The sequence below is a fragment of the Poecilia mexicana genome, unplaced genomic scaffold, assembly GCF_051168715.1.
Source record: "Poecilia mexicana isolate PSO_F unplaced genomic scaffold, ASM5116871v1 scaffold_17, whole genome shotgun sequence".
NCBI classification, from domain to species: Eukaryota; Metazoa; Chordata; class Actinopteri; order Cyprinodontiformes; family Poeciliidae; genus Poecilia; species Poecilia mexicana.
Genome location: NW_028263386.1, coordinates 2,919,405 through 2,942,678, shown reverse-complemented (window position 1 = coordinate 2,942,678; position 23,274 = coordinate 2,919,405). Strand labels below are relative to the sequence as shown.

The 23,274-nt window shown below is 40.0% G+C and overlaps 3 protein-coding genes across 6 annotated transcripts in view; all 3 read right to left on the bottom strand.

Moving 5' to 3' along the window:
- LOC106906506 (disco-interacting protein 2 homolog C) overlaps positions 1-23,274 on the bottom strand; it is a 159,305-nt gene that overhangs the window by 50,710 nt on the left and 85,321 nt on the right. For all 4 annotated transcript variants that reach the window (XM_088014518.1, XM_088014514.1, XM_088014515.1 and 1 more), the window contains exons 3-5: positions 6,947-7,057; positions 4,442-4,567; positions 1,754-2,068 (exon numbers count right to left, since the gene is read on the bottom strand). In XM_088014518.1, coding sequence (XP_087870644.1) covers positions 1,754-2,068; positions 4,442-4,567; positions 6,947-7,057 — 552 coding nt within the window. The remainder of the gene's footprint in view (positions 1-1,753; positions 2,069-4,441; positions 4,568-6,946; positions 7,058-23,274) is intronic.
- LOC148154534 (tripartite motif-containing protein 16-like) lies at positions 9,740-12,856 on the bottom strand. Its single transcript, XM_088014519.1, has one exon. It carries the CDS (start codon positions 12,161-12,163, stop codon positions 10,103-10,105), a length of 2,061 nt encoding a protein of 686 aa, XP_087870645.1. The 5' UTR covers positions 12,164-12,856; the 3' UTR covers positions 9,740-10,102.
- On the bottom strand, positions 18,124-21,452 carry LOC148154533 (tripartite motif-containing protein 16-like). The gene has a single exon (XM_088014520.1). It carries the CDS (start codon positions 21,287-21,289, stop codon positions 19,376-19,378), a length of 1,914 nt encoding a protein of 637 aa, XP_087870646.1. The 5' UTR covers positions 21,290-21,452; the 3' UTR covers positions 18,124-19,375.

Below are 23,274 nucleotides of genomic sequence, written 5' to 3'. Positions count from 1 at the left end.
GAGCCGGAAAGTGGAAAGAATATCAATTTACCACAAGAGTGCACCGACTGAACGGGTTCACTCTGTAATTCAAGGGCAGATTTAAACTTGGAAACTACAAATTAAAATTAACCTTTTGGGTTCATCAAAATCTTTGGTGTCATTTAAGTTTAATCTGATATAAATGAGTTCTTTCAGGAGGAATGGGACAAACTCTAAGTGAACACTTGCAAGAAGACTGACATTCTGGCATTATGTTCCTGTGTTATCTCGCTAAGAATTACTCTAAAATATTATTTAATTTTTATGGTCTGTACCCACTTGATAGTCCAGTAGGGTCGGTTCGACTGGGGACCCACTTTGCTAAATTTGATGTATTTTCAGCTGCTGAGCTTCTCTTTCTCACTGCACTGAGTCAAACAAACCAAATTAATTGCAAAGCTGTTCCCCTCCTTGCCTGTGGGGGCGCTGCAGCAAGAACCACTGAAGGAACAACATGAAAACCTCAGAAAGAGACACTGAACGCGACTTCTTTCTTCACAAAATCTAAAAATTGTAGCGGCAGATTTCAGCGGCTGGAGGATTTCTCTTTTGTCTTTGGTTGAGCCATTTCTCCTGCTAGCGCTAGCCTGGCATGTTTGTTTTGGTTGTATTTACCCAGAATGCCCTGAGCTGTAGTCTGCTTCCTGTTTTAGAAGCGGTCTCTGGTCCACTTGGTGATCACATTGGCATTCGAACCGCACCAGAGTTCACTTCAACCGAACCGAAACCGACTTTGTAGGCAGTTTGATTACATAACGTGGTAATCCTACATCTACTCTGTCTTCTCAGCTTGTAGCTGAAAGGTCCTGCACAAATAAACATTACTTGACTTAATAAACTGAGTTTACTGCACTGTGTGATAACCAGGATCAAGTAGTTTAATGTTTGTTTGGGTTTAAATTACTTTAGTTTGCAAAACTCCCAGGTCAGAATTTGAACTGTGAATTTGAACCACAGCAAATACAAATATTTTTTTTTGTAATAAAGTTACACAGAAATGGCTAAGAGTCATTAGGCCTGTTGCAATAAGCAAAAAATCAATTCATCACATGATAAACATGATAAATTAAAGCATTTGTATGAGTTATCAGTTTTCTCTTTTCTTTTCTCTTTTCTCAAAAACTGGCTGAAAAACGTTTTCAATGTCTTAACTAGTCCTTTTCTTAAGGACAATTTTAATTTTACTTGCTTTTGTTTATTTCTATTGGATATTTAAAAAGTCTCTAATTTACAGTGTGGTTGCCAGAATTAAACTGTATAAATACAGATTTTACAGCAATTATGCGCAAAATTTGGTAGAAATACAGTAAAATCTGTACTTATACGTTAGAATTCTGGTATTTTACCATAAATTGGAGCCGTTTAATTTTACAGACCAGTGTTAAATTTTATTAGAAATTAATGTTTCTTGAACTTTAAAAATGCTCTTGCATTATTTTGCTTTTGGCATTATATTACTTGACAATTTATCGCAATAATTTCTGAGGCAATTTATCGTCCTGTACAGTTTATCGTGAGTTTATCGTGTGTGAATGAATAAATGTACAATTTAAACAGATTTTTTTTCTCATTTTCATCATTTTTTGCTGTCATTTTAGCCGATTTCATCTTCTGCAGGAATTCATCAAAAACTCACAAAATATGACAAAAACTTCAAATCTGAAACTGAAACCTCCTACAGGATGTGTCAGGATCTAAGGGGTGGAAACCTTGACGGCTGCGGAGGCGTCACCTGTCTTGTGGCGGTGATGATGGCGGTGGTGGCGGAGGTGGTGCTGGGCGGAGATGTGGACGTGTTGGGCCAGGACGTCGGCCAGCCGGCCCGCGGCCGCCCCGCTGCCCCCGCTGCGGGTGGAGGAGGAGGAGGAGGAGGCGGTGGAGGAGGTGGTGGTGGTGGAGGAGTGGACCGCCCGGCTGATCCAGTGCTCCATGCTGATGCTCCCCTCCCTGCTGGACGACGTTCCTCCGCCTCCTCCGCCGTCCTCTTCCTCTCCGTCTCCTACGTCCTCGTCGCCCTGACCTTCGCCCTCCGATCCAGAGGAAGTGTCTGAGGAAGAGAGACAGGAAGAGAGACAATCAGAGAAGCTAATGCTAATCAACTCTGGATCATCCACTAAGTTTGATTTTTTATGTCTGATAAAAACTCACAAGTCTGAGATAATGAAAAAATTAAAAAGGTGCATTTTTATTGAATAATTTAAACGTCTACTCTCAGTTTTGATTGTGGCTAAAATACAGAATCACAGTTTTATGGAGAAACATGTTCATTGTGTCTAAATCTGTCTGTAAACATCATATTTTTACATTTCAAAGGATTCAAATGAAGAATCTTCCAGAATATACTTCCTTCTGTTACACTGCAAAAACTCAAAATATTACCAAGGTCTCGTTTCTAGTGGAAATTTATTAACACACTTGAAAAAAGACAAAACTAACTTACAAGTAACGTTTCAGAAAGAGCTTGTTTTAAGTGAAATATTAATTAATATTAATAAGAAAGTACTTGTTCCACTATCTGTAAAAACAAAATGGAATCTGCATGGAGGGAATAATTCAGTCTAATATTAAAATATTGATATTAATATTTAACATTTTATATTAATGCCACTCTGTCTTCCAAAACCAACTGCAGTAGGATCATTTGCACATCTATAGAGTAAAGTAAAAATCATTATGAATAATCGTTTTGAATCAAAAATAATCGTTGTTAAATCGAATCATGAAATAGTAAAATATTCCCACTAATATCACATAAAATTACATATTACTTTCTGCCTGAAAAAAATCCTGTTTCATGCTGATTTACACCAGGAGGCAATGAGTTTTAATTGTAATGAAAGTAGGAAAAAACAGGAATGAGCTGGATATGAAGTCACTGTGATACTAAAGTATTTAAATATGTTATAACTGATGTTATTTGGCATGATGAGCCAATTAAAAACATCTCCAGCACTATTGAGAGCATAAATGTCTGCCCTTAAAGGAAAAGGATCGATGCATTTCACTGAAGACTGTCTCTTCTTTTAACAGATCCAGGAAGCCTGCAGTCGATTCTGGCAGCTGAAAATCTTCTCCTTTTTTATAGTTTAAAAAAAAACACTAAAATACGACCCGAGGGCCTTTGGATCATCTCCATTTGGCCTTCGAAATCCTCAAACGAGAACAAAGAAACTTTAAATAAATAAACCAGCAGAATGTTAATAAATCTTGAGGCAAATAAAAGCTGATGATCTCCAACAAGAACCAGAATGAGCCTCAGGTTTTCTTCACCAGGTTTGAGTTTATTAACGGTGAACGAATCAGAAGAACAAAGTGGACGAAGACGCTTTTCAAAAAACAAACTGCAAACCTGTTTTCTGCAGCAAAGAAATGCCCTGAAGTTCAATACTTTGTGGCATTAACAGCATTGAATAAGTGAGTGTGGTCCACTTCCTGTTACCTGCAGTTGCTATAAAAATGCTTTATATAGCAAACGTGACTTAAAAGAAACCTGACTTTGTAACGCAACGCCCTGAAACTTTCCCAACATGGATCCTCTATTAACCCTTTAATGACGTTTTTACCACCGTTTCACTAAGAAGCAGCTCCAATAATGAGCTCAGTAGTTACACCAAGTGTTTGCTAATTGCTGCTGGCTAGTCTGAAGGAGCTCGGTAGGGGAGGAGCTGTGCCTAGAAGGCGGGGCTAGGTCCACCCAGGTGTTTTGTACAGCTGAATGGTTGCCATGGAGATTTAAGGATTTCTCAAACATGAATGAAAAAATCAAAGCAACAGGAGTGATGACAACAAGGAGTAAGGTTTGTTTTTGATGAGGGAATGACATTATGACATTATATAAAGATAAAATAAAGTAATAGTGCCACTTTAAGGTTTTGTATTACAGCTGTGTTTCCATCCACTTGTCAAGTGAATTTTGAACAAAACATTTTAGGTTTATGCAAAGTAGAAAAAAAACCTGCTACATCATAACTTATTCGGTAAATGTTTCCATTTCCCTTTAGCACATAAACTCTTTTTGAAAAAAAGAAAAAAGCAAACTCAACCTAAAAAACATTTTTTGTGAAATTGAGATCATTTTGAATTTCTATCAACCTTTTCAAATTTGATACTTCAAAATAATGCAAACATGTTTAGTTTTGACAAAAAAGTTTTATTTACATATTCAAACTGGCTGGCCTAAACTCATTAACATGAATGGAACAATCTTTGTTTGCATTACAGCAATCAAACAATTTTACTGATCATCACTAATCATGTTTCCACCGATATTCAATTATTTTTTGGTCTGACTTTGAGGTAGGAACTCCTCCTAACCATCACCCTAATATTCAGATTCAGGTTGGGCCACTCCCAAAACTACAACAACCATGTGAACTTTGAGCCACAACCGTATGAATAATTTTGGGTAGCTTAGTTTTACCTGGTGGTGTGTAGGCGTCCATGGAGGTCTGGACCACCAGCGACCGGCGCTTAGACGGCATCGGCACCGCCATTTTTCTTTCCTTATGCTTCGCCAGGGCCGCCTGCACGGCCTCCGTGTGCACATCTGGAAACACATTCACAATAATTTGGTTTTACAGTGAAGAGGACAAATAGAAGTAAAAATCTAGCAGCTTTAGTGGACAAAATGGACACAGATTTTTCAAGAAGATTTCTGATATTAATTTTAATATTTCTGAGTTTTTCTTGCAAATTTACAGCTTTTTGAACTCAGAAATTTCTTTTTTTTCCTTTAGAAAACCTCAGATATTAATTTTAAAATTTCAGAGCTTTATTCTTGCACATTTTTTACTTTTAGAGCTCAGAAATGTCCAAGTTTTTTTTTAATTCTGATATTAATCTCAATATTTGAGTTTTCTTTCAAATTTACAACTTTCTGAGGTTAGAAATTTCAAAGTTCTCTCTAGAAAATTGCTAAGATTAAACTGAAATTTTCAGATGTTTTTTTAAGAGCAAATTTACATTTTATTGAACTCAGAAAGTTCTTTTTGTTTTGAAAGAACATTTCTGAGATTTTTTTAGCTTAAAAATATTCTATTTTTTTCTAAGGAAGATTTTAAGATTCTTCTCAATATTTGAGATTTTTCTTGCAAATTTACAACTTTTTGAGCTCAGAAATTTCTGCTTTCTATCTACAATGACCCTAACATGTCATCTAAACAACAGATTTTAAAAAACAATGACGTATATGAAAACAAAACTAAAAGAAGAGAAAAACAGAGTATTGCTCTGTTAAAATGAGAATGTCTAACATGGAAACGTGCGATAATTTACCAACCACAAAGGATCTAAACCAAAATTCCCCAACAACATTCACTTGAAGTTCATTGCAAAAGATTTAAATGTTATTTTCCAGGCAGAGTAAATATAAAAGACTTCCAGCTTTCTGCAGGAATCACCAGCGGGTTTATGACCCAGCCTTTATGGAGCAGCATTCCTTTTACAATCAACACCATGTTCCCATTTTCTCACATCCAGTTTCGTACACAACCATCCCCCGGCTGACAGCAGCTCCCATGAGGCCTGGTGCTTTCCAACCAGATTAAGTTCAGGCAGAAGTAGACGAGGATGTTTTGTAAATGAGTGTTTCTAGCAGCGAGATAAAGTGTTCTGATTTAGCCACAGCTGGGTTTGTTTGAGAGGAGCCTGTTGTCTGCAGAAGGCAAACACGACGACAGACAGACGATACAGAGACCGTTTGCTCCATAATGACATAAGTGAGACATTAGTTAGGATGAATGCGGCTCTCAGATGTGTGTTTACTTGGCATGTGTGTGTGCTTTTGTAGGGGAAGGGAGGTAATTTCAATCTCAATTGAACTTTTATTGTCTTGTTGTTGACTGAGGTTGACTGCAGAGTGCGTAGAAGTGAGTTTGTTGTTAAAAATGTCCCAGTGGATTTTCCCTTTCCATATGATATCTAAAAGATTTTTGTCCCCACTTAAGATTGAGATTAAACTCATCTTTAGCATTTAAGATCAAAATAATAGTGTTGCAGGTATTTCATAAAAGCCAAAAACATCACCAGCTCCAATTTACCATTTTATTTTGAATGAGATTCACTGACAGATCTACAGCTTCTAAAAACAACCCAAGTGCTTCAAAGAAATAATAAATAAATAAAAGACCCAACTGGTTTTTGGCAATAAGTTCATGTATTTTGGAGTCTGGAACATGAGTTTTTTCAAAAACCTCTGGAATGTGACGTTACCTAGCAACGTATGGCCTATACAAAACATGCTCACCACAGTTTGAGCTCCTTTCAGAATGAAAAGAGCCTCTTGTCACTTTAAATCCACACAACACAAAGTTTACACTCGCAAGTGAAAATGGCTGTGAACCCACGCGCAATTATACAGCTCTGCATCTTCGAAAAGCAAAATTAGAGCCTCCTGCACTAACAACAAGAATGTCTTTTTCAGTAGCCATTGTACAGCGCTTACAGCAGTAAAACCAGCTGACCAAACATACTGGAGCTCAGCTTGGGTTGCTAGGTAATGGGCCTGGCCATAAAATACTAACTTGTTGCAATAAACAGTATTGCAACAGTTTTAGAAGCAGTATAAATCCAAAAGGGTGATTCTCACGAACATGGTCCAACTTGTGGCAAAAATTAAAAACCATTATATACACATAAAAACACTCACTCTTTATAAAATAGATCCTAATTTTACTTTTCACTGTAAAATTCTAATCTATATGCACATTCGTTTTAACGAAGCATAAAAATGTGAAAAATTTGAATTTTGCATAAAAGGTTCTCTTTAAAAAAGGTCATATTATCAGATCATTAAACGATTACTCTGTTTTCAATCATTGTGTTAGTGGATCTATGAAAGTCAGACCAATTGGGTTTGTTTGATAATTGAACAGCAACCAATGAAATAACTCATCTGAAAGCAGCAGCAGTCCAGATGTTTATCTACCTGATCTGTAGCGTTCATCCCTGGAGCCCGACGACCGCCGGCGGTTGTAACGGGACGAGGAGGAGGGGGTGACCGGTGTTCTCCTCTCCTGGCCCATGGAGGGATCCATTCCTGGAACAGTCAGGTGTGATAATGAACAATATTAGAATTTACAGATTCATTTGGCAAGTTTTAGACTCTGAAAAGTGGAAATAGAAAAAAAACCTGAAAATATCAGTACAATACAGGGTTACGGTTTAACCAGTCTCTGTTGGTGTCAGGTGTGGAAACTTTCTGATCCACGATTAGTCATTAGAGGAACTATTAGTAGTCCTCTGAAACCCAAAAGGAATGCAACAGCTCCAGGAAACCAAACTATTTAAAGAATTTAAACTCTTATTGCTTTGGAAGCCAATGCAATTATATCAAACAAATTAATGTCCAGTCAGTTATAAAAACACAACAGTACTTTATTATTGTTTATTTTAGTGGTGATACCCTCAAATATTTTGTTTAAACATCCACAGATGTAGAAATAACTCCTCTGCAGACACCAATCAATAAGTCCGATTATAACCACCTAACTGCAACTGACAGCTACCACTTCTCCACAGCTGCTGATGATCTACGACCATCCGTCCGCGCCTCACACTTCCACCCTCGTCCGTCTTCATTAAAAGCTCTCAGAGCGCCTCGGAGAGCCGCTGTTGCTCGGGAGAGAAGCTAAAAGTTGATTAGCCAAGCGTTTAATGACTACCAGGCAGCAGAGGAATCAGTCTGGGAAACTCCTTGCTCTCTTGTTTCCTGTGGGGAGTCTGGATGGATGGATGGATGGATGGATGGATGAATTCTTCTCCAGAGTCAGAGTAGCTGCCCTTAGTTTTCCTTATCCAAGCAGACTGCTATGGTCTACACAAAATATTTTCAATGCATTATTTGCACAAAGCCATTCTTAAATAATGACATTTCAGTATGCTCAGTCCTAATTTCAGAATAAGCTATTTTAGGGCCTCTTGTCACTTTAAATCCAAATGAGCTGCTGCTGGCCACGTCCCCCAACTCAACATTGAGTGCAAATGTAAACAGATGCATCTTTGAAAAGCAGACATGGAGCCTCCTGCACAAACAAGAATTCAGCAAGTGGTTTCTGGATGCTGAGTCAACAACAAAGCACTTATCTCTTCCAGCAGCCATTGTACAACGCATACAGCAGTAAAACCAGCTATCTAAATGGGCTGGAGCTATGCTTGGGTTGCTAGGAAACGGCATGTTGCTGACCGAATGCGATTTAAAAATCATAAGGCTTTTGAAATGGCTCATTTTCCAGACACAAAAAACATGAATGCAATTCCAAAAAACAGCTTGGTGTAGTTTTTTTTTTCCTAGCACTTGAGCTGTTTTTAGAAGGAGTGGAAACCCCGAGTACAAAAACATGCAAAATGTGAATTTTGTATAATATGTCCATTTTAAATATTGAATAGCAGTTAAATATATCCTGGTACACTGATCTTGTTATTTTTCTGTGTGTTAGAGTAGAGTCATCTTGACTCAAAGGTTTTTAAATCTAACAAAGCCAAAGAATTTCCAGTGAATAGAAGTCAGATACCTGATCACAGCTCATTACATTTATGACATCTGGTCTCTGTGGCACCTCAATGCATGATGCAGGGAAAAATTCCCAGCTGTCACACAGGTGACATTCTTTGCATACCACCACAGCTACTGCTGGGAAGTACAAGGAAGTAGTTCACTTGCTGCTATTAGTGTTTATGATAAAGAGTTAAGTGGCCATAAATAAACCTTCCAAGATGTGATGATGTATCTTCTAAGCAATCAATAATAATAAAAAAAGCATCCAGAATCGTGGTGGAGCAATTAATCATAATTAATCGATTGCTAAATTAATTATCAATTATGTAGTAATTGATTAATTGCTAACTGGAGTATACAGACTTTGCCATCTTTAGCTGAAGGTTCATCCCTTGCTTCAAACTAAAGCTGTGTTACTGCATTTTAGACAATAAAATGTTTGGATGTGATTTTTATTAGCAGTAGACAAGAAAAAAGTGGCTTCCAGTTTCATTGTGCTAACTTTTCCACAGGCCTTATTTCATCTGGACTAAAACACGTTTCTAGAGCTTCTGAAGCTCTCAGCTGGAGTGGCTGCATTATTCACGTTTTCTCGGATGAACAATGAAAGGAATGCCGAACAGCAACCTGAATGAATCATTAGTTCACTGAACACAAACACACAGCCTGTTCAGAAAGACAGAACAGTTTGTTAATGTTCTTCCACATAAAATTAATACTGCAATCATGGCCTTTTTATTCATTTACTTTATATATTCCTACGATGTACGTAAGGATATTTTGAAAAGGTTTTGTTTTGCAAATTAAAGGACTTTCCAGACATCAAGTTCTGGACCAAATCCAGACTGATGAACTGTTCTGATCCGATTTGAGTAAGTTTACATTTTTCTGTCTTGAATCACAACCTGAAAATTTTATCATATTTTGAGGAGCTGAAACTGGTTTTTGATGCTACATTCAATGTACTAGTTTTGAACAGTTATTATAGTATAATAAAGAATCTCTCCTGTTATAAACTACATGATCATTATAGCTATTTACAAGGAAACATTTTTATTTAAGTAAAAGAGGTGCTGATAGAAAAGTTAATGCTCTTTACTGCATAGGTTTGTGTGTGTGAATATTTCTATCTCAGCATGTAGATACTAAAGGAAAGATTTAACTTTTGACAAATGCAGAAACAAATATAAAGTGTTAAAATAAAGAATAACTGTAATTTTCTGCTCCAGTCCAAGTCTTTTATTTTGAAAATTATGAGGAAAAATAGCAACAGTTACAGAAAAACAAAAAAGAAGTGGTAACAGTCGAAAAAAGCAATAAATAAATTTTTAAAAAGCCTATGCCAAGCAGAAAACCAGTTGTGTAGTTTTATTCCAATAGTTTGAAATATTTTTCCATTTCATGAAGTAAAAATATAAAAAATGAATGTCAAAGTGTGAAATTAAAAATTCAAGAGTCATTGATGAAATACAGAATGTCAAGTTGCTTCTTGTCACAGTTGACTGGACAGCTGACTTACTTTCATACACCACTTACTGGTCACATCCCAGTTTTAGTTCTGAAAGCCCAAAGTCTAAAACTCCCACTCTACACTAGTTTGCAGATCTCAGCAGTTGCTCCATCTGAGAGCCAGAGTCCAACGTAGAGCGGCTCGGTGAATGTGGTCTTGACTCTGTGCAGGAGCGTCATGGTTTTAAAGACGCTGTAGAAATCCAGAATACCTGCTTTATAATCCAGGTACACTCCCACTCTGGAGGACCATGTGCCCGGGATGGGAGTCTTGTTCTTGTTGTGTCTGAACTCGCAACTATTCTGGAAACAATCAAGACCCCAAGAGGTGCTGTTTTGTCCAAACATGCAGTCGCTGAAGGTCCCGGCTCTGCTGATGCCTTTGTAAGCCATCGCCACCATGACTCCCTTCCCGCTCCTCTCCACTTCCAGGTAGCAGCGGCCACTAAGGCTCTGCTGACTGAGGACCTGCCAGGTGTAAATAAACCTGTCTGGGTGGTTGGGGTATTCCTGTTCTTCGCTTACAAATGTTACTTTTCTGTTCTCCTTCGTTAGCAACAGTTTTGGGAATGCGGTGTCTGGATTCAGTGTGATTTGGCAGGCATGTTCTAGGAAGTTCTCTCTAGTTTTTAAAACATTTCCTTTGCCTCTTCCAGGAACAGGAAGAGGCAAAACAGGTAAAATAGGTAAAACATCGGGTCTATTTGGTGGTATAACATCAGGATTTTCATATCCCCTTTGAGGGAATACGGTTTTCTTTGGTTCAAACGTAACCATTTTCTCAGCGAAGTTTGCACTGCTGGATAAGTCTTCTGACTTTTGTTTGGGATGACTGAAGCTACCACTGGGGTCAGGAAATTGGGGTTTTAAATAGCTAGATCTGGAAGGCGTGGTACTATCAAGGTTCTGCAAGAGTTTGGCTTGCATAAACTGAGTGGTGGTCTGCCTAACTGCTGGTTTGGAAATTTCTACAGTGTTATAGAAATCAGGTCTGCGCTTCCTGGTGTCCTCTTCAGGCTTTGGTTCAGACATATTAGGCAAAGCCGTAGCACCAGCAATTGCAAGCAGAATCTTTTCACATTCTTCATCGAGAACCTTGTGCAGTCTCCTTTTGGCCTCTGAAACGGTGGCAGGAACTCGATCAAAGTTACGCTGGCGGCGGATCCTGATGCTTGGCTGTTCTCTAGGGACACTCAGACGAGACAATGATGGAAACTTCAACAAAAAATTAGCATGGTCTTCTGTGCGGGACAGTTTGTCCAGTTCAATATCTTTCCTGTTCAACTCCATAATCTCCTCCTCCACCTTACTCCGAACTTTTCTGAAGCGATCCAGTTCAATGTTTTGTAGAGAATTCATCTTGTCCTTCATAAGAGAGAGTTTGTCCTCTATTGTCTCAATGAGTTCTGTAAAAACCACTTCAGTAGTAGTCAGTGCACTATCAGCAGCGTGACTTACTGCATCTTCCTCCTGCCGAAAAGTCTTCACATCTTTCTTCTTCTCTACGATCCTCAGCTGCATCATTGACCGAACCGCCTGAAGCTCCTTCTGCCTCTCCATTCTTTCAGCAGCCGTTGAGACTTTGTTGTGGCCTTTGTGGCCGTCCTTGGAGCAGAGGTAACAGATGCAACGCTGATCGGTCTTGCAGAACATCTTCATCACTTCTTGATGCACAGGACAGATGCTCTCCTCGAGACTTGCAGTTGGTTCCACCAACTTGTGTTTCCTTAAAGGAGGCACCTCATTGTGAGGCTGGAGATGTGTGGCACAGTAGGAAGCCATACATTGCAGGCAGGACTTTACAGCTTTCACCTTCCTCTCAGAGCAAAAATCACAAGTCACGTCTATGGGTTCAGCTTCACGGTACATATCTGGAATCTCAGGTTGGTCTTTGGTCTTCTTCAACTGTTCGACTACAAGTGCTATCATGCTGTTTTTAACCAAGGTAGGCCTCGATATGAAGATCTCACTGCATTGAGGGCACCTGTAGATGCCTGACTGTGCTTCATAGTCCAAGCGTTTGTTGATGCAGATCATGCAGAAGTTGTGACCACAAGGTATGGTCACTGGATTCCTGAGCAGATTGGTGCAGAGACAGCAGCAGAACCTCTCTCGCTCCAGCTGAATCCCTTGAGCCATTATTTTCTCTGTCGGACGCAGTTACCAGACAGTTAAGTGAGTAGAAATGACTAAAGCTGCTCTACTTCATCAGGATATATACAGCTGGGATGGCATTTCAAGCTCTGCCTCATTCCAGAGGTAGGAGTGGCTTCAAGACAGAGTTCCTGTATTGACTGTAAGAGCTTGGGACTTTACCAGAATGGGAGGAAAATGCCAGTCATTGTTGATAAGTCACTGTTGTTGGATGAAAACAAAGAAACAATTATAAAAGAAAAAAGCTGGATGACTATTAAGTGAAGCAGAATTATGAACATATGAGTGTGGAAGTGAGATAACATTTATCTGGATTTTTCAACATTTTATAGTCATGTAAACATCAAAAGAATATTCTGTTTCATAAAGACAAGATGCCAAGGAGATTCGGGAAGATTTAATCAAACACACTACTGTGGCCTCTAAGAACCCTTTGTTGCAACAGACCAACTCCAACGTCACAGCGATGACAATGGAGGTTGGAGTTCTTCCTGTAGTCAGTGGTTGTCGCTCTGACCATCCCTATCGTTGTGACACTTCACCCGCCTTGACTGCTGTTGGTGATCAGAGGGCTTGGTGGAGATGGTACATGGCAGCTTCACGTGTCAGACTGCCGCAGGGATGTGGCTACGATCCAGTAGGAATGTAGCTGGTGAACACAGCCTAGCAGCCATGTAGCCATGGAATGAGCCGAGGACTGGAATTAGAGCAGGAAACCAGTGTAGTGCTCATGTCCTCTAAGATCATGGTACATACAATTATAACATATTTTTAAAACTCCCTGACAAAGACAAAACCCACAGCATCATACTGGCTAGTTATTTTCTTTCCGCAATAGTCTTCTGTATTCTGTGTAATTTAGATTCGTTTCAAAGACTATGCTTCTGAAATTAAAATGTTAGAGCTGAACCGGAAAGGGATTTTTAGAAGAGGCCATCTTTCATGACTCAAAGAAATCAAATGGCTCTCCTTAAGCCAGATCGTTCCCTTCATGTAACTGCTGAGAGGGTCACTGGAGTTTTTGTATCCAGTCCGCATATGAACCGTTTTCAGGCTTAAGAACATGTCAGATGAGGCACTGTGGACATTTTAGGGCTTTTCAGTGAATTTGTAACCACAGCAAGAACCATGCAAACATTATCTATGGAAAGGCAAACTTGCTCCTAGTGTAAGTTTATTGTCAACACCAAGAAATGTTGACAATAAACTCATGTGAACATCTTAAGATTGATAAAGATGCATGTTTATTCTGTTGTTTGCTTGCCTCGTTATATCAGAGAAAATCACAACTGGAAGCTGAAAGGTATTCTCAGTTACAGGTGGCGGTTCAGAGAACTTTGTAATGAAAGAATGCTGCAGAACCTGACCTCTCAAAAGTTGAGATGAGAATACAGATAGCTGAAGCAGAGACTGAGAATCTTAAGGCATGTGAGGATAAAGATGCTGCATCCCAAAAGGCAGGACTTCATGTAAGTCAGAAAGAATGCCTGCACACTGGCCAACAGCCAGCATAACTTACAGCAGGATTCTAGAGCCGAGTCAATCTTTCCAGAAATCATTATACAGATTCCCACTTTTGAACTTTCCCAAGTTGCTTCCACAGATCCTAGGGCAAGTGTTGGAGGTCAGACTGTTTCATGGTGCCCAGCAACACTCTGCTGCAGAGAACTGCAACGAAAAGCACCGGATGTTAGACTTGTAGGAACAAGCACACCCCCAATCTGGCTCGCTCTGCCCTCCATCTTGACTCTATGCTGCCCCTTAGTGACAGAAACATCCACACATTGAATAGCTTTAAGTTACACCATGAGAAATATTTTTTTCTTTCTCAAGATAAGTTCAAATATCTCCACCCTTCCTAAAACGGGAACCAGAATCACCTTCCAGGTGGACCTGTCCCTTTTTTAGGCCCGAGCAGCTAAGCGCTGCGAGAGCCTATTGTAACTGTACTGTTTCTTATTATAGTTCTTGTGCCAAAAGAATTGGCTTTTTGGGGGCTTTCTCATATTCAAAAACTCACCAAACTTGGCGGGGGCATAGAGCCCGTGTAAAATTTACGTATTTTAAGGTCCCCAGAAAAATCGCTAAAGAAACGGCTCAAGGGCGCCACCTGGCAACTTTCAAAGGACCCTTTCCTATTCACTTACTTTATCGTAGAGACTTGAAACTTGGTACACTTGTACAGCTCCCCAAAACACTCAGAATTTACAATTAATGTCATAGTGCAAGTATCACAGATTGTCGGCCATTTTGGATTAAAGTTCCGATTTTGACCCGATTTTGGGCGTTTGCAGGGTTCGCATTTGATCGAACTTGTCCTAGGGATTTCGATCGATCGGCTTCAAACTCGGTCAGATCGTTCATAAGGCATGGCCGATCCAAAGTTATCGTAGGTTTGCGTTTTCGGGCTTGCTGAAGGGGTCTTTCCGGGGGTCAAAGGTCACCGATTCACCATGAAACATCAAACTGTTATAACTCTTTGAAAAAAACTCATAGAAGCACCAAACTTTCAGTGATTGATCATCATGGGATGCTCTACAATACCCAACGGTCAAATGATGACGTCACTTAGGCCACGCCCCCTGAGAACAGGAAGTGTCATTTTTTACGCTGAACGGTCGCTATCTGACCCCTTTGACCTAATCGAGGTGAAACTGTGTCCACAGACAGAAAACATGTTGGTGTGTTGAGGATTCCAAGCCAAGCTCATTTGAATACAGCAGGTGGGCGTGGCGGCGTGGCGAAGTGACCCTAAACGCCGTGTCCTTACGTTTGGCTGTGGATTCCACAATTTTGAGGCCAGCTGCACCAAACTTGACATGAGTGATCCTGGTAGGGTCCCCTACGATCCTATGTTGTCATAGTCTGACGTCATCTAAGCCCCGCCCCCTCAGAACAGGAAGTGCTTTTTTTTCCATGGAAAGCTGCCTTTCTGGCTCACTGCACCTAATCAACATGATTCTGTGTTGGATGACAGATAACATGTTAGTCTCACTTGCTTTAAAGCGCCAAGAGTCTTCTGTAGAGGGCGTGGCCGTGGGACCGCGGCGAAGCAGAGGTAACGCCGCCGCCATACGTTTGGCTCTAGATTCCACATCGTTCAGCCCAGCTGCACCAAACTCACTAGGATGCATCCTTATCCATGCCCGAACAGGAATCCATAACAGTCGTTGATGGGCGTGGCCTAATTTCTCTACAGCGCCCCCTAGAAATTTTTAAATGATCAGCCCCAAGCCATGCTTTAACCTAGAATTATGAAACTTGGTACACATGTGTATCATGTCAGGACCTACAAAAAAGTCTCTTGGAGCCATGGTGCAAACCCAACAGGAAGTCGGCCATTTTGGATCAAAATCAGCCATTTCCTCTTTTTCATAGACATCACATCTGATCTATCTCCTCCTGCAGCTTTTCAGATAGAGACTTCAAACTCAGTCAGCAGAGACTTGAGACATTAAAGATGAAAAGTTATCGTAGGAATTTTTCTATGTCAAAGCATGTGGGCGTGGCTAAGTCCCAAACTTTGACTATTCGCCATGAAACATCAAGATGCAATAACTTCCACATAGAAGGTCACAGCTGCATCAGACTTCCTATATCTGACTACAGACCACCCCTCATCACATTGAGATGGTCAGTTGATGACATCACCTTAACCCCGCCCACTTCCGACAGGAAGTCACCTGTTTTTTCTATTGTATGTCTTACTTTTACTCTCTAAGTCATATGGGTTTCATCCGGTCTAGGCTGACATGAAATGACATGATGATGAACTCTCCCATGATGAACTCTACTGACCCGTGGGGGCGTGGCTAAGTCCCAAACTTTGACTATACAGCATGAAACATGAATGTGAAATAACTTCCAAATGCCAGGTCACAGCTGCATCAGACTTTCTATGTCTCATTATAGACCAGTCCTCATCACAGTTAGGTGGTCGATTGATGACATCACCTTAGCCCCGCCCACTTCCGACAGGAAGTGACCTGTTTTTTCTACTGTATGTCTTACTTTTACACTCTAAAACATGTTGGTGTGTCATGGATTCCAACCCTGTGCAGACTGACATAAAATGAGATGATGATGAACTCTGTAAAGGCCTGCTGACCCGTGGGGGCGTGACAAAATGGCTGTCCCTCGCCATATGCATACGATCGTCTCTTATTCACAGACGCATCATCCGATTTGCACCAGACTTTTTATGAGTGACACTTGTTAACCTCTAAGGAGCCCAATAGAGTTTAATTGCAATTTCACTCCACTGCGCCCCCTAGGTTAATCAAACAGCTGTATCTCCTTGCCACATGGCCCAATCTGCTCCAGATTGGGGGTGCATGGCCAGGGAACGCTGCCGAAAGCATCGAAGCGGATCGCGTGGAGGACGGCGCGCGAGCGTCGGCGGTGGCCGGCGGGAGGCGGTGCTGGAACATCCGCGGTGGCTATAGGCTTGAGCGGCGCTTGGCTGCGAGGGCCGCTTGAGGCTCCGCGGAGCTTTAATTTATCATTGTCTTTGTATTCACCAACTTGAATGCTTCTTTAGGGACATCAAGCAAGTTGACCCAGATAATCAGTTGTCATGGATTCATGGTCATCTGCAAGGGGTTGCATGCTGTCTCCTTGATCTACCCTTTTTCCCTTTTCTTGTGAGAAATTGAAGCTTACGGTATTTGGAAAGTCACAGGTAGGAGTTTAATTTCCAAAAAAGCTCTTGCTACTGAGATTCTTGAGAGTCATTCAGCTCTTTGTCAGTCTTTAAGAGATGCATGTTCTGTACACAGGCATCAGGCTTCTGCTATTTCTGGTAAAATGGCAAATGGCCCAAACTTGTATAGCACTTTTTCTGTCATTTTGAACACTCAAAGCACTTTACATTAAAGTCACATTTACCCATTCGCACTCACATTTATATACCAATACACAGATTGGTGGGCAACATGGAAGGAAGCTGGAATTTAACCCACAACCTCCCGACTTACAAGACGACCCACTGAGCCATGGTTGACCCTCTTCTGATGCTTTCCATGTTCTGCAGGATGAGCCACCCAGAGAACATTACCTCCGGTTGAGAAATGCTTATCTTCAGAGGCATAAAGATGACCACACCTTTAAGTTTTTGTTAATTAACAACATCCATAAAAGGTCCTGCAGTGCATGGCATTGCAGGACGAGGAACCTTACCATGACACTTCATAGACTTGATCAGTTTGTATGGGAAATGTGCTCATCCAGGGATAGGAAGAGAAGACAGTCACAGTTTTGAACATTTAGACAGAGAACAGACCAAAGAGAAGGCATCAAATCCAGTTGCCCAGTCCTTTGACAGAACCAGTGGATTGCTAACTGGTGGCAACCAAATCTGAATCATCAGATGAAAAACAAAAGCCTTTCCACAATGCAAAACCAAGAGATAATATTAATAAAGGTTGGAACAACCCTGACCCCTTTCCTCACTGGCTTCTTCCTAAAGGAACTCTGGATCCATGCAGAAATAAGCCTAGATCCAGGTTTTATTCAGAATTCTGCAGAAGGAATCTTAAGAAACAGACATTGTCTCTGGCTGCTGATCCCTGAGGAAGAAGACATGTGGCCCATGCTGAGAAGATTATTCTGGTAACAACTGCTCTCACCTGAGCGGCTAAAGTTCCCATCAGGACTACTAAAGTAAGAGATTGTGTCTGGGCAGAGATAAAATAGCTCAAGAAAAACTGTTTTTCATTATGATTTTGCATTGATGATGCTTAAACCTGTTCCAAATGGAGCAAGCCTTAACAGTACGCTCAAACTGAAGCCATCAATGACTCAAACTGTTCAAACTTCATTCCAATAAGTGGTTTGTTTATTCATATTCCTGTAAGGTAAGCTAGACTGTTTTACTGTTAACACACTAAGCTATTTAAAAGCATCCGTTCCAGAATTCCCAAACAGACTGCACTCACCACCAGCTCTCACTCATAAACAATATATTTTTTTATTCATGGCATTTTGTCTCAAAAAGATTGTGTAAAAAATTGCAGAATATGTTCTAAATATTCATAAAAGGATGCAAACTAAATCGATTGCGTCTGTTATGCAGGTCATTTTGCTGTTGCAATCCTGTTTGCGTCTTGTTTGTAGATCAAGTTTGCACATGCAATCAAGCTGCACCTGTTTTTATACTAGCAAACTTTTTAAAGATCAGGCCCAGAAAGTATTGAGCTGATAATTTTCTGTAATAAGGAAGGGAATGTCTGAGTGACTGTTACTGGAGGACAAGAAAATATATTACATGCCTCAAAAGGAATGTGATACTCAAGTTCCTCATGTCAAAAGTCAACAACAGACAAAAGACAACAAATTACACATCAACTGTAATGTGCAAAAGTTTTGGGCCATCTTTAATGTCTAAGAATTAAGTATTTTAGTGTAAAAGAACAGTTTGTAAATGTTCTCCCAGATAAAATGAATACTTAACAGTTACGGCCAAACTATTACTGGTAAGTATTTTTAACAATTTCATGTTTGTTTTACATGTTTCTCTGTTATAATGAAGGATAAAACCAACTTGAAAACTAGTTTTTGATGTTATATTTAATGCAACATGTTGGACTGCACAGTTCTGAACATGGAATGTAATAAAATAAAATAGAAACTGCATTTGAAAAATAAATTCACTGTGCAATAAGTTCAAAACTTAACATTTAGAGATAAATCTATTACTTCCAAGGAAACATCCTTTATTGTTTAGAAGACAAAAAGTGCAGATAGAGAAATTACGTTTTACTGCATAGTTCAGCTTATTTTGAAGCAAGTTTGGTGTGTAAATCTGCACATAGACACCAAAGCAGCTGAATAAAGAATTTGACTTAAAAAAAAAAAAAAAACAGAAACAATCAAGTGTTAAAAAAATTATATATTTTTTTTACTTAAGTCCAAGTAATTTTTTTCATAAAATGCGGAAGAAAAATATTAAAATGAAGAAAGCAATCTAAGTGAAAAAGTTGAAAAAAGAAAAATAAATTTTCTGTGTTTTGCACAAAATATCTGTAAAGTTCTAACGGAACAGTTTCAAATGTGAGAACATTAACATCTTTCATGAAGCAGAACATGGCTTTCAAAACTCTGAAGTTAAAAATTCAACAGAAGAGGAGGAAGGAAATAATAGAGTCATTGACGAATTATCAGTCACCCACCAGTGGCTCATGTGGTAAAACTCCCACTCTACTCTAGTTTGCAGATCTCAGCAGTTGCTCCATCTGAGAGCCAGAGTCCAACATAGAGCGGCTCGTTGAATGTGGTCTCAACTCTGTGGATCAGAGTCATGGTTTCAGAGACGCTGTAGAAAGCCAGAATACCTGCTTTATAATCCAGGTACACTCCCACTCTGGAGGACCATGTGCCCGGGATGGGAGTCTTGTTCTTGTTGTGTCTGAACTCGCAACTATTCTGGAAACAATCAAGACCCCAAGAGGTGCTGTTTTGCCCAAACATGCAGTCGCTGAAGGTCCCGGCTCTGCTGATGCCTTTGTAAGCCATCGCCACCATGACTCCCTTCCCGCTCCTCTCCACTTCCAGGTAGCAGCGGCCACTAAGGCTCTGCTGACTGAGGACCTGCCAGGTGTAAATAAACCTGTCTGGGTGGTTGGGGTATTCCTGTTCTTCGCTTACAAATGTTACTTTTCTGTTCTCCTTAGTTAGCAACAGTTTTTGGAAAGCAGTGTCTGGATTCAGTGTGACCTGGCAGGCATGTTCTAGGAAGTTCTCTCTAGTTCTTAAAAACTTTTCTCTACGTTCCATAGGAAGGTAAAAGCTAGGTTCTGGTAAGGGATCTAGTTCTGGTTCAGGTAATGGTTCTAGTTCTGGTTCAGGTAATGGTTCTAGTTCTGGTTCAGGTAATGGTTCTAGTTCTGGTTCTGGTAAGGGTTCTAGTTCTGGTTCAGGTAATGGTTCTAATTCTGGTTCTGGTTTGGTCTGTAAGACGTCAGGTCTGCGCTTCCTGGTGTCCTCTTCAGGCTCTGGTTGAGGCATATTAGGCAAAGCCCTGACCACATTAACTGCAAGCAGAATCTTTTCACATTCTTCATCAAGAACCTTGTGCAGTCTCCTTTTGGCCTCTGAAACGGTGGCAGGAACTCGATCAAAGTTACGCTGGCGGCGGATCCTGATGCTTGGCTGTTTTCTAGGGACACTCAGACGAGACAATGATGGAAACTTCAACAAAAAATTAATATGGTCTTCTGTGCGGGACAGTTTGTCCAGTTCAATATCTTTCCTGTTCAACTCCATAATCTCCTCCTCCACCTTACTCCGAACTTTTCTGAAGCGACCCAGTTCAGTGTTCTGTTGAGAATTCATCTTGTCCTTCATAAGAGAGAGTTTTTCCTCTATTGTCTCAATGAGTTCTGTAAAAACCACTTCAGTAGTAGTCAGTGCACTATCAGCAGCGTGACTTACTGCATCTTCCTCCTGCCGAAAAGTCTTCACATCTTTCTTCTTCTCTACGATCCTCAGCTGCATCATTGACCGAACCGCCTGAAGCTCCTTCTGCCTCTCCGTCCTTTCAGCGGACATGGAGACTTTGTTGTGGCCTTTGTGGCCGTCCTTGCAGCAGAGGTAACAGATGCAACGCTGATCGGTCTTGCAGAACATCTTCATCACTTCTTGATGCACAGGACAGATGCTCTCCTCGAGACTTGCAGTTGGTTCCACCAACTTGTGTTTCCTTAAAGGAGGCACCTCATTGTGAGGCTGGAGATGTGTGGCGCAGTAGGACGTCGTACACGGCACGGAGGAGTTTACGGCTTTCACCTTCCTCTCGGAACAAAAATTATAATCTACATCTATGGATTCAGCTTTGCAATATTTATCTGGAACCTCAGGTTGGACTTCAGTCTTCATCAACTGTTCGACTACAAGTGCTATCATGCTGTTTTTAACCAGCATAGGTCTTGATATGAAGATCTCACTGCATTGAGGGCACCTGTAGATGCCTGACTGTGCTTCATAGTCCAAGCGTTTGTTGATGCAGATCATGCAGAAGTTGTGACCACAAGGTATGGTCACTGGATTCCTGAGCAGATTGGTGCAGAGACAGCAGCAGAACCTCTCTCGCTCCAGCTGAATCCCTTGAGCCATTATTTTCTCTGTCACTTACCAGACAACTAAATGAGGAGAAATGACTGAAGTTGCTCAACCTCACCAGAACATATACAGCTGGGATGAGGATGGTATTTCTAGCTTTGCCTCATTCCACAGGTAGGAGTGGCTTCAAAGAACAAGGTCCATCCTCATTCTTGTAAATTTTAACTGTGTTAGTTTGTAACTTTACCAAAATAAGAGGAAAAATGTGAGTCATTCTGACAAGTTGTTGTTGTTGGATGAGATCAAATAAACAACTATATAAAAACTCACAAGTACTTACCTAGCTGTATGATTGCTGAGTAACCAACAGTGGTGTGCAACACGACCTAAAAGTTAGCTGAGCTAGCCCTAAACCCTAACAGCAAAAATTTGTTACATATATATCAACACAATATTTAGCTGGAACTACTGCAGAAGTGTTAAATTCAACCATGTTGCCATATTGGTCAATGGCAACACGTCGCGACATGGTGTAACAACCTCAACAGGGTCGATTTTGTAATTACACACCTGTTTCTACGGTTGTGCTTTAGGAAGTCATTCTTTGTAACAGACTTTTCACTCAGTTAGCTTATTTTTGAGTTTTGCTAACTGTTGCTGATTTTGCCTTAAACTGATTACTGTAGGAAATATAAGCTGTAGTTCTACAGCAATGCATTCTGGGTAGAGAATAAACATTTGCTACACTGCATTATGGGTGGAGAATGTGGAGGGACTCAAAACAATTCACAGATATTCAATTTTTACATGCATTTTAATACCTCTGGTTATTCACTTAATTTGTTCCTTTGTTACATACTTACTATTTGCTCAATCAAGTTTCTTAAAAGAGAGAACATGAGGGTAAGAAATGCTGCATCAACAGTCTTCACCAACTTCAAAATAAGAGCATGAACACAAATATCTAAACTACTTTACTAAATTTTAACACAGAGATTAAAGTTTGATCTCACGGAGATTGATATGTAAGCTTCAAGTAGAATTTTACATAACAGGCCATGTAAATTATAATGTGAAAATTAGAGTTGTAGTCTCTTAAGAACAGATATAATCTGAATTGATGTTGGGGCTTCAGCATTAGCTTCTGCTAAACACAGCTTTGGTATAGCTAACTAACCATAACTATAACTAATGTTTATGATTAGTGCTTTTGAATTTATCCAGAAAAAATAATTTATGGGAAGCCAAGTGAGTTGGCTCTCAGTGAACTGCTCTCATCGCACGCTACCTCTCGAACGCTTCGTTCCTCCACCTCCTTTTACTGCCTGCATCAACCTAAGACCAAACTTGCCACTATGGGGAATAGGGCTTTTCAGGCAGTAGCTCCAAGGCTCTGGAATGCCCTTCCAGAGTCCCTGAGAGCCCCACAAGGTGTGGTGGCCTTCAAAAAAGGTCTTAAGACTCATCTTTTTAAACAGGCCTTTTAGAACTGTCAGTTTTGTTTTAACTTGTTAGTTTTAATGTTTGTTTTGGTACCACTTGGTGCAAGATGTATTACTGTAAGCTCTACAATTTATTTTTTATTTTTCTTAGTCTCTGTAGCACTTTGAGATTTCTTTGAAATATAAGGTGCGTTACAAATAAAATTTATTATTATTATTATTATTAAGCAAATGCATATAAAACACTAAACAAAAAATTAGTCCGCTGTTAATGCATTCGCGGAAATGTATTTGCCACTTATTATGAACACATAATTTGGAGGCGCATAATATGGAGACCATATTTATCTGATTTTTTTATATTTTATAAAATTATTGTACACATTAAATGTATATTCTGGTTAAAAAGAATATATATATTTAAGATTTGGAACAGAGGGCATGTAAACATACTATTGTGATCTTCAACCTGAATGCAGGTTGATGGTTTTCACCCTTTCTGCATCTGGACCAAATACAACTTTTATCAACCAAAATCTGCTGTTACTGCTTGGCCTGGTTTTGGTGAAGTCAATTTACATATCTTACAGAAAGAAA

What these genes read in the sequence shown, in the direction of transcription:
- LOC148154533 (XM_088014520.1), bottom strand. Translation starts at nt 21,289, where the DNA reads ATGGCTCAAGGGATTCAGCTGGAGCGAGAGAGGTTCTGCTGCTGTCTC.
- LOC148154534 (XM_088014519.1), bottom strand. Translation starts at nt 12,163, where the DNA reads ATGGCTCAAGGGATTCAGCTGGAGCGAGAGAGGTTCTGCTGCTGTCTC.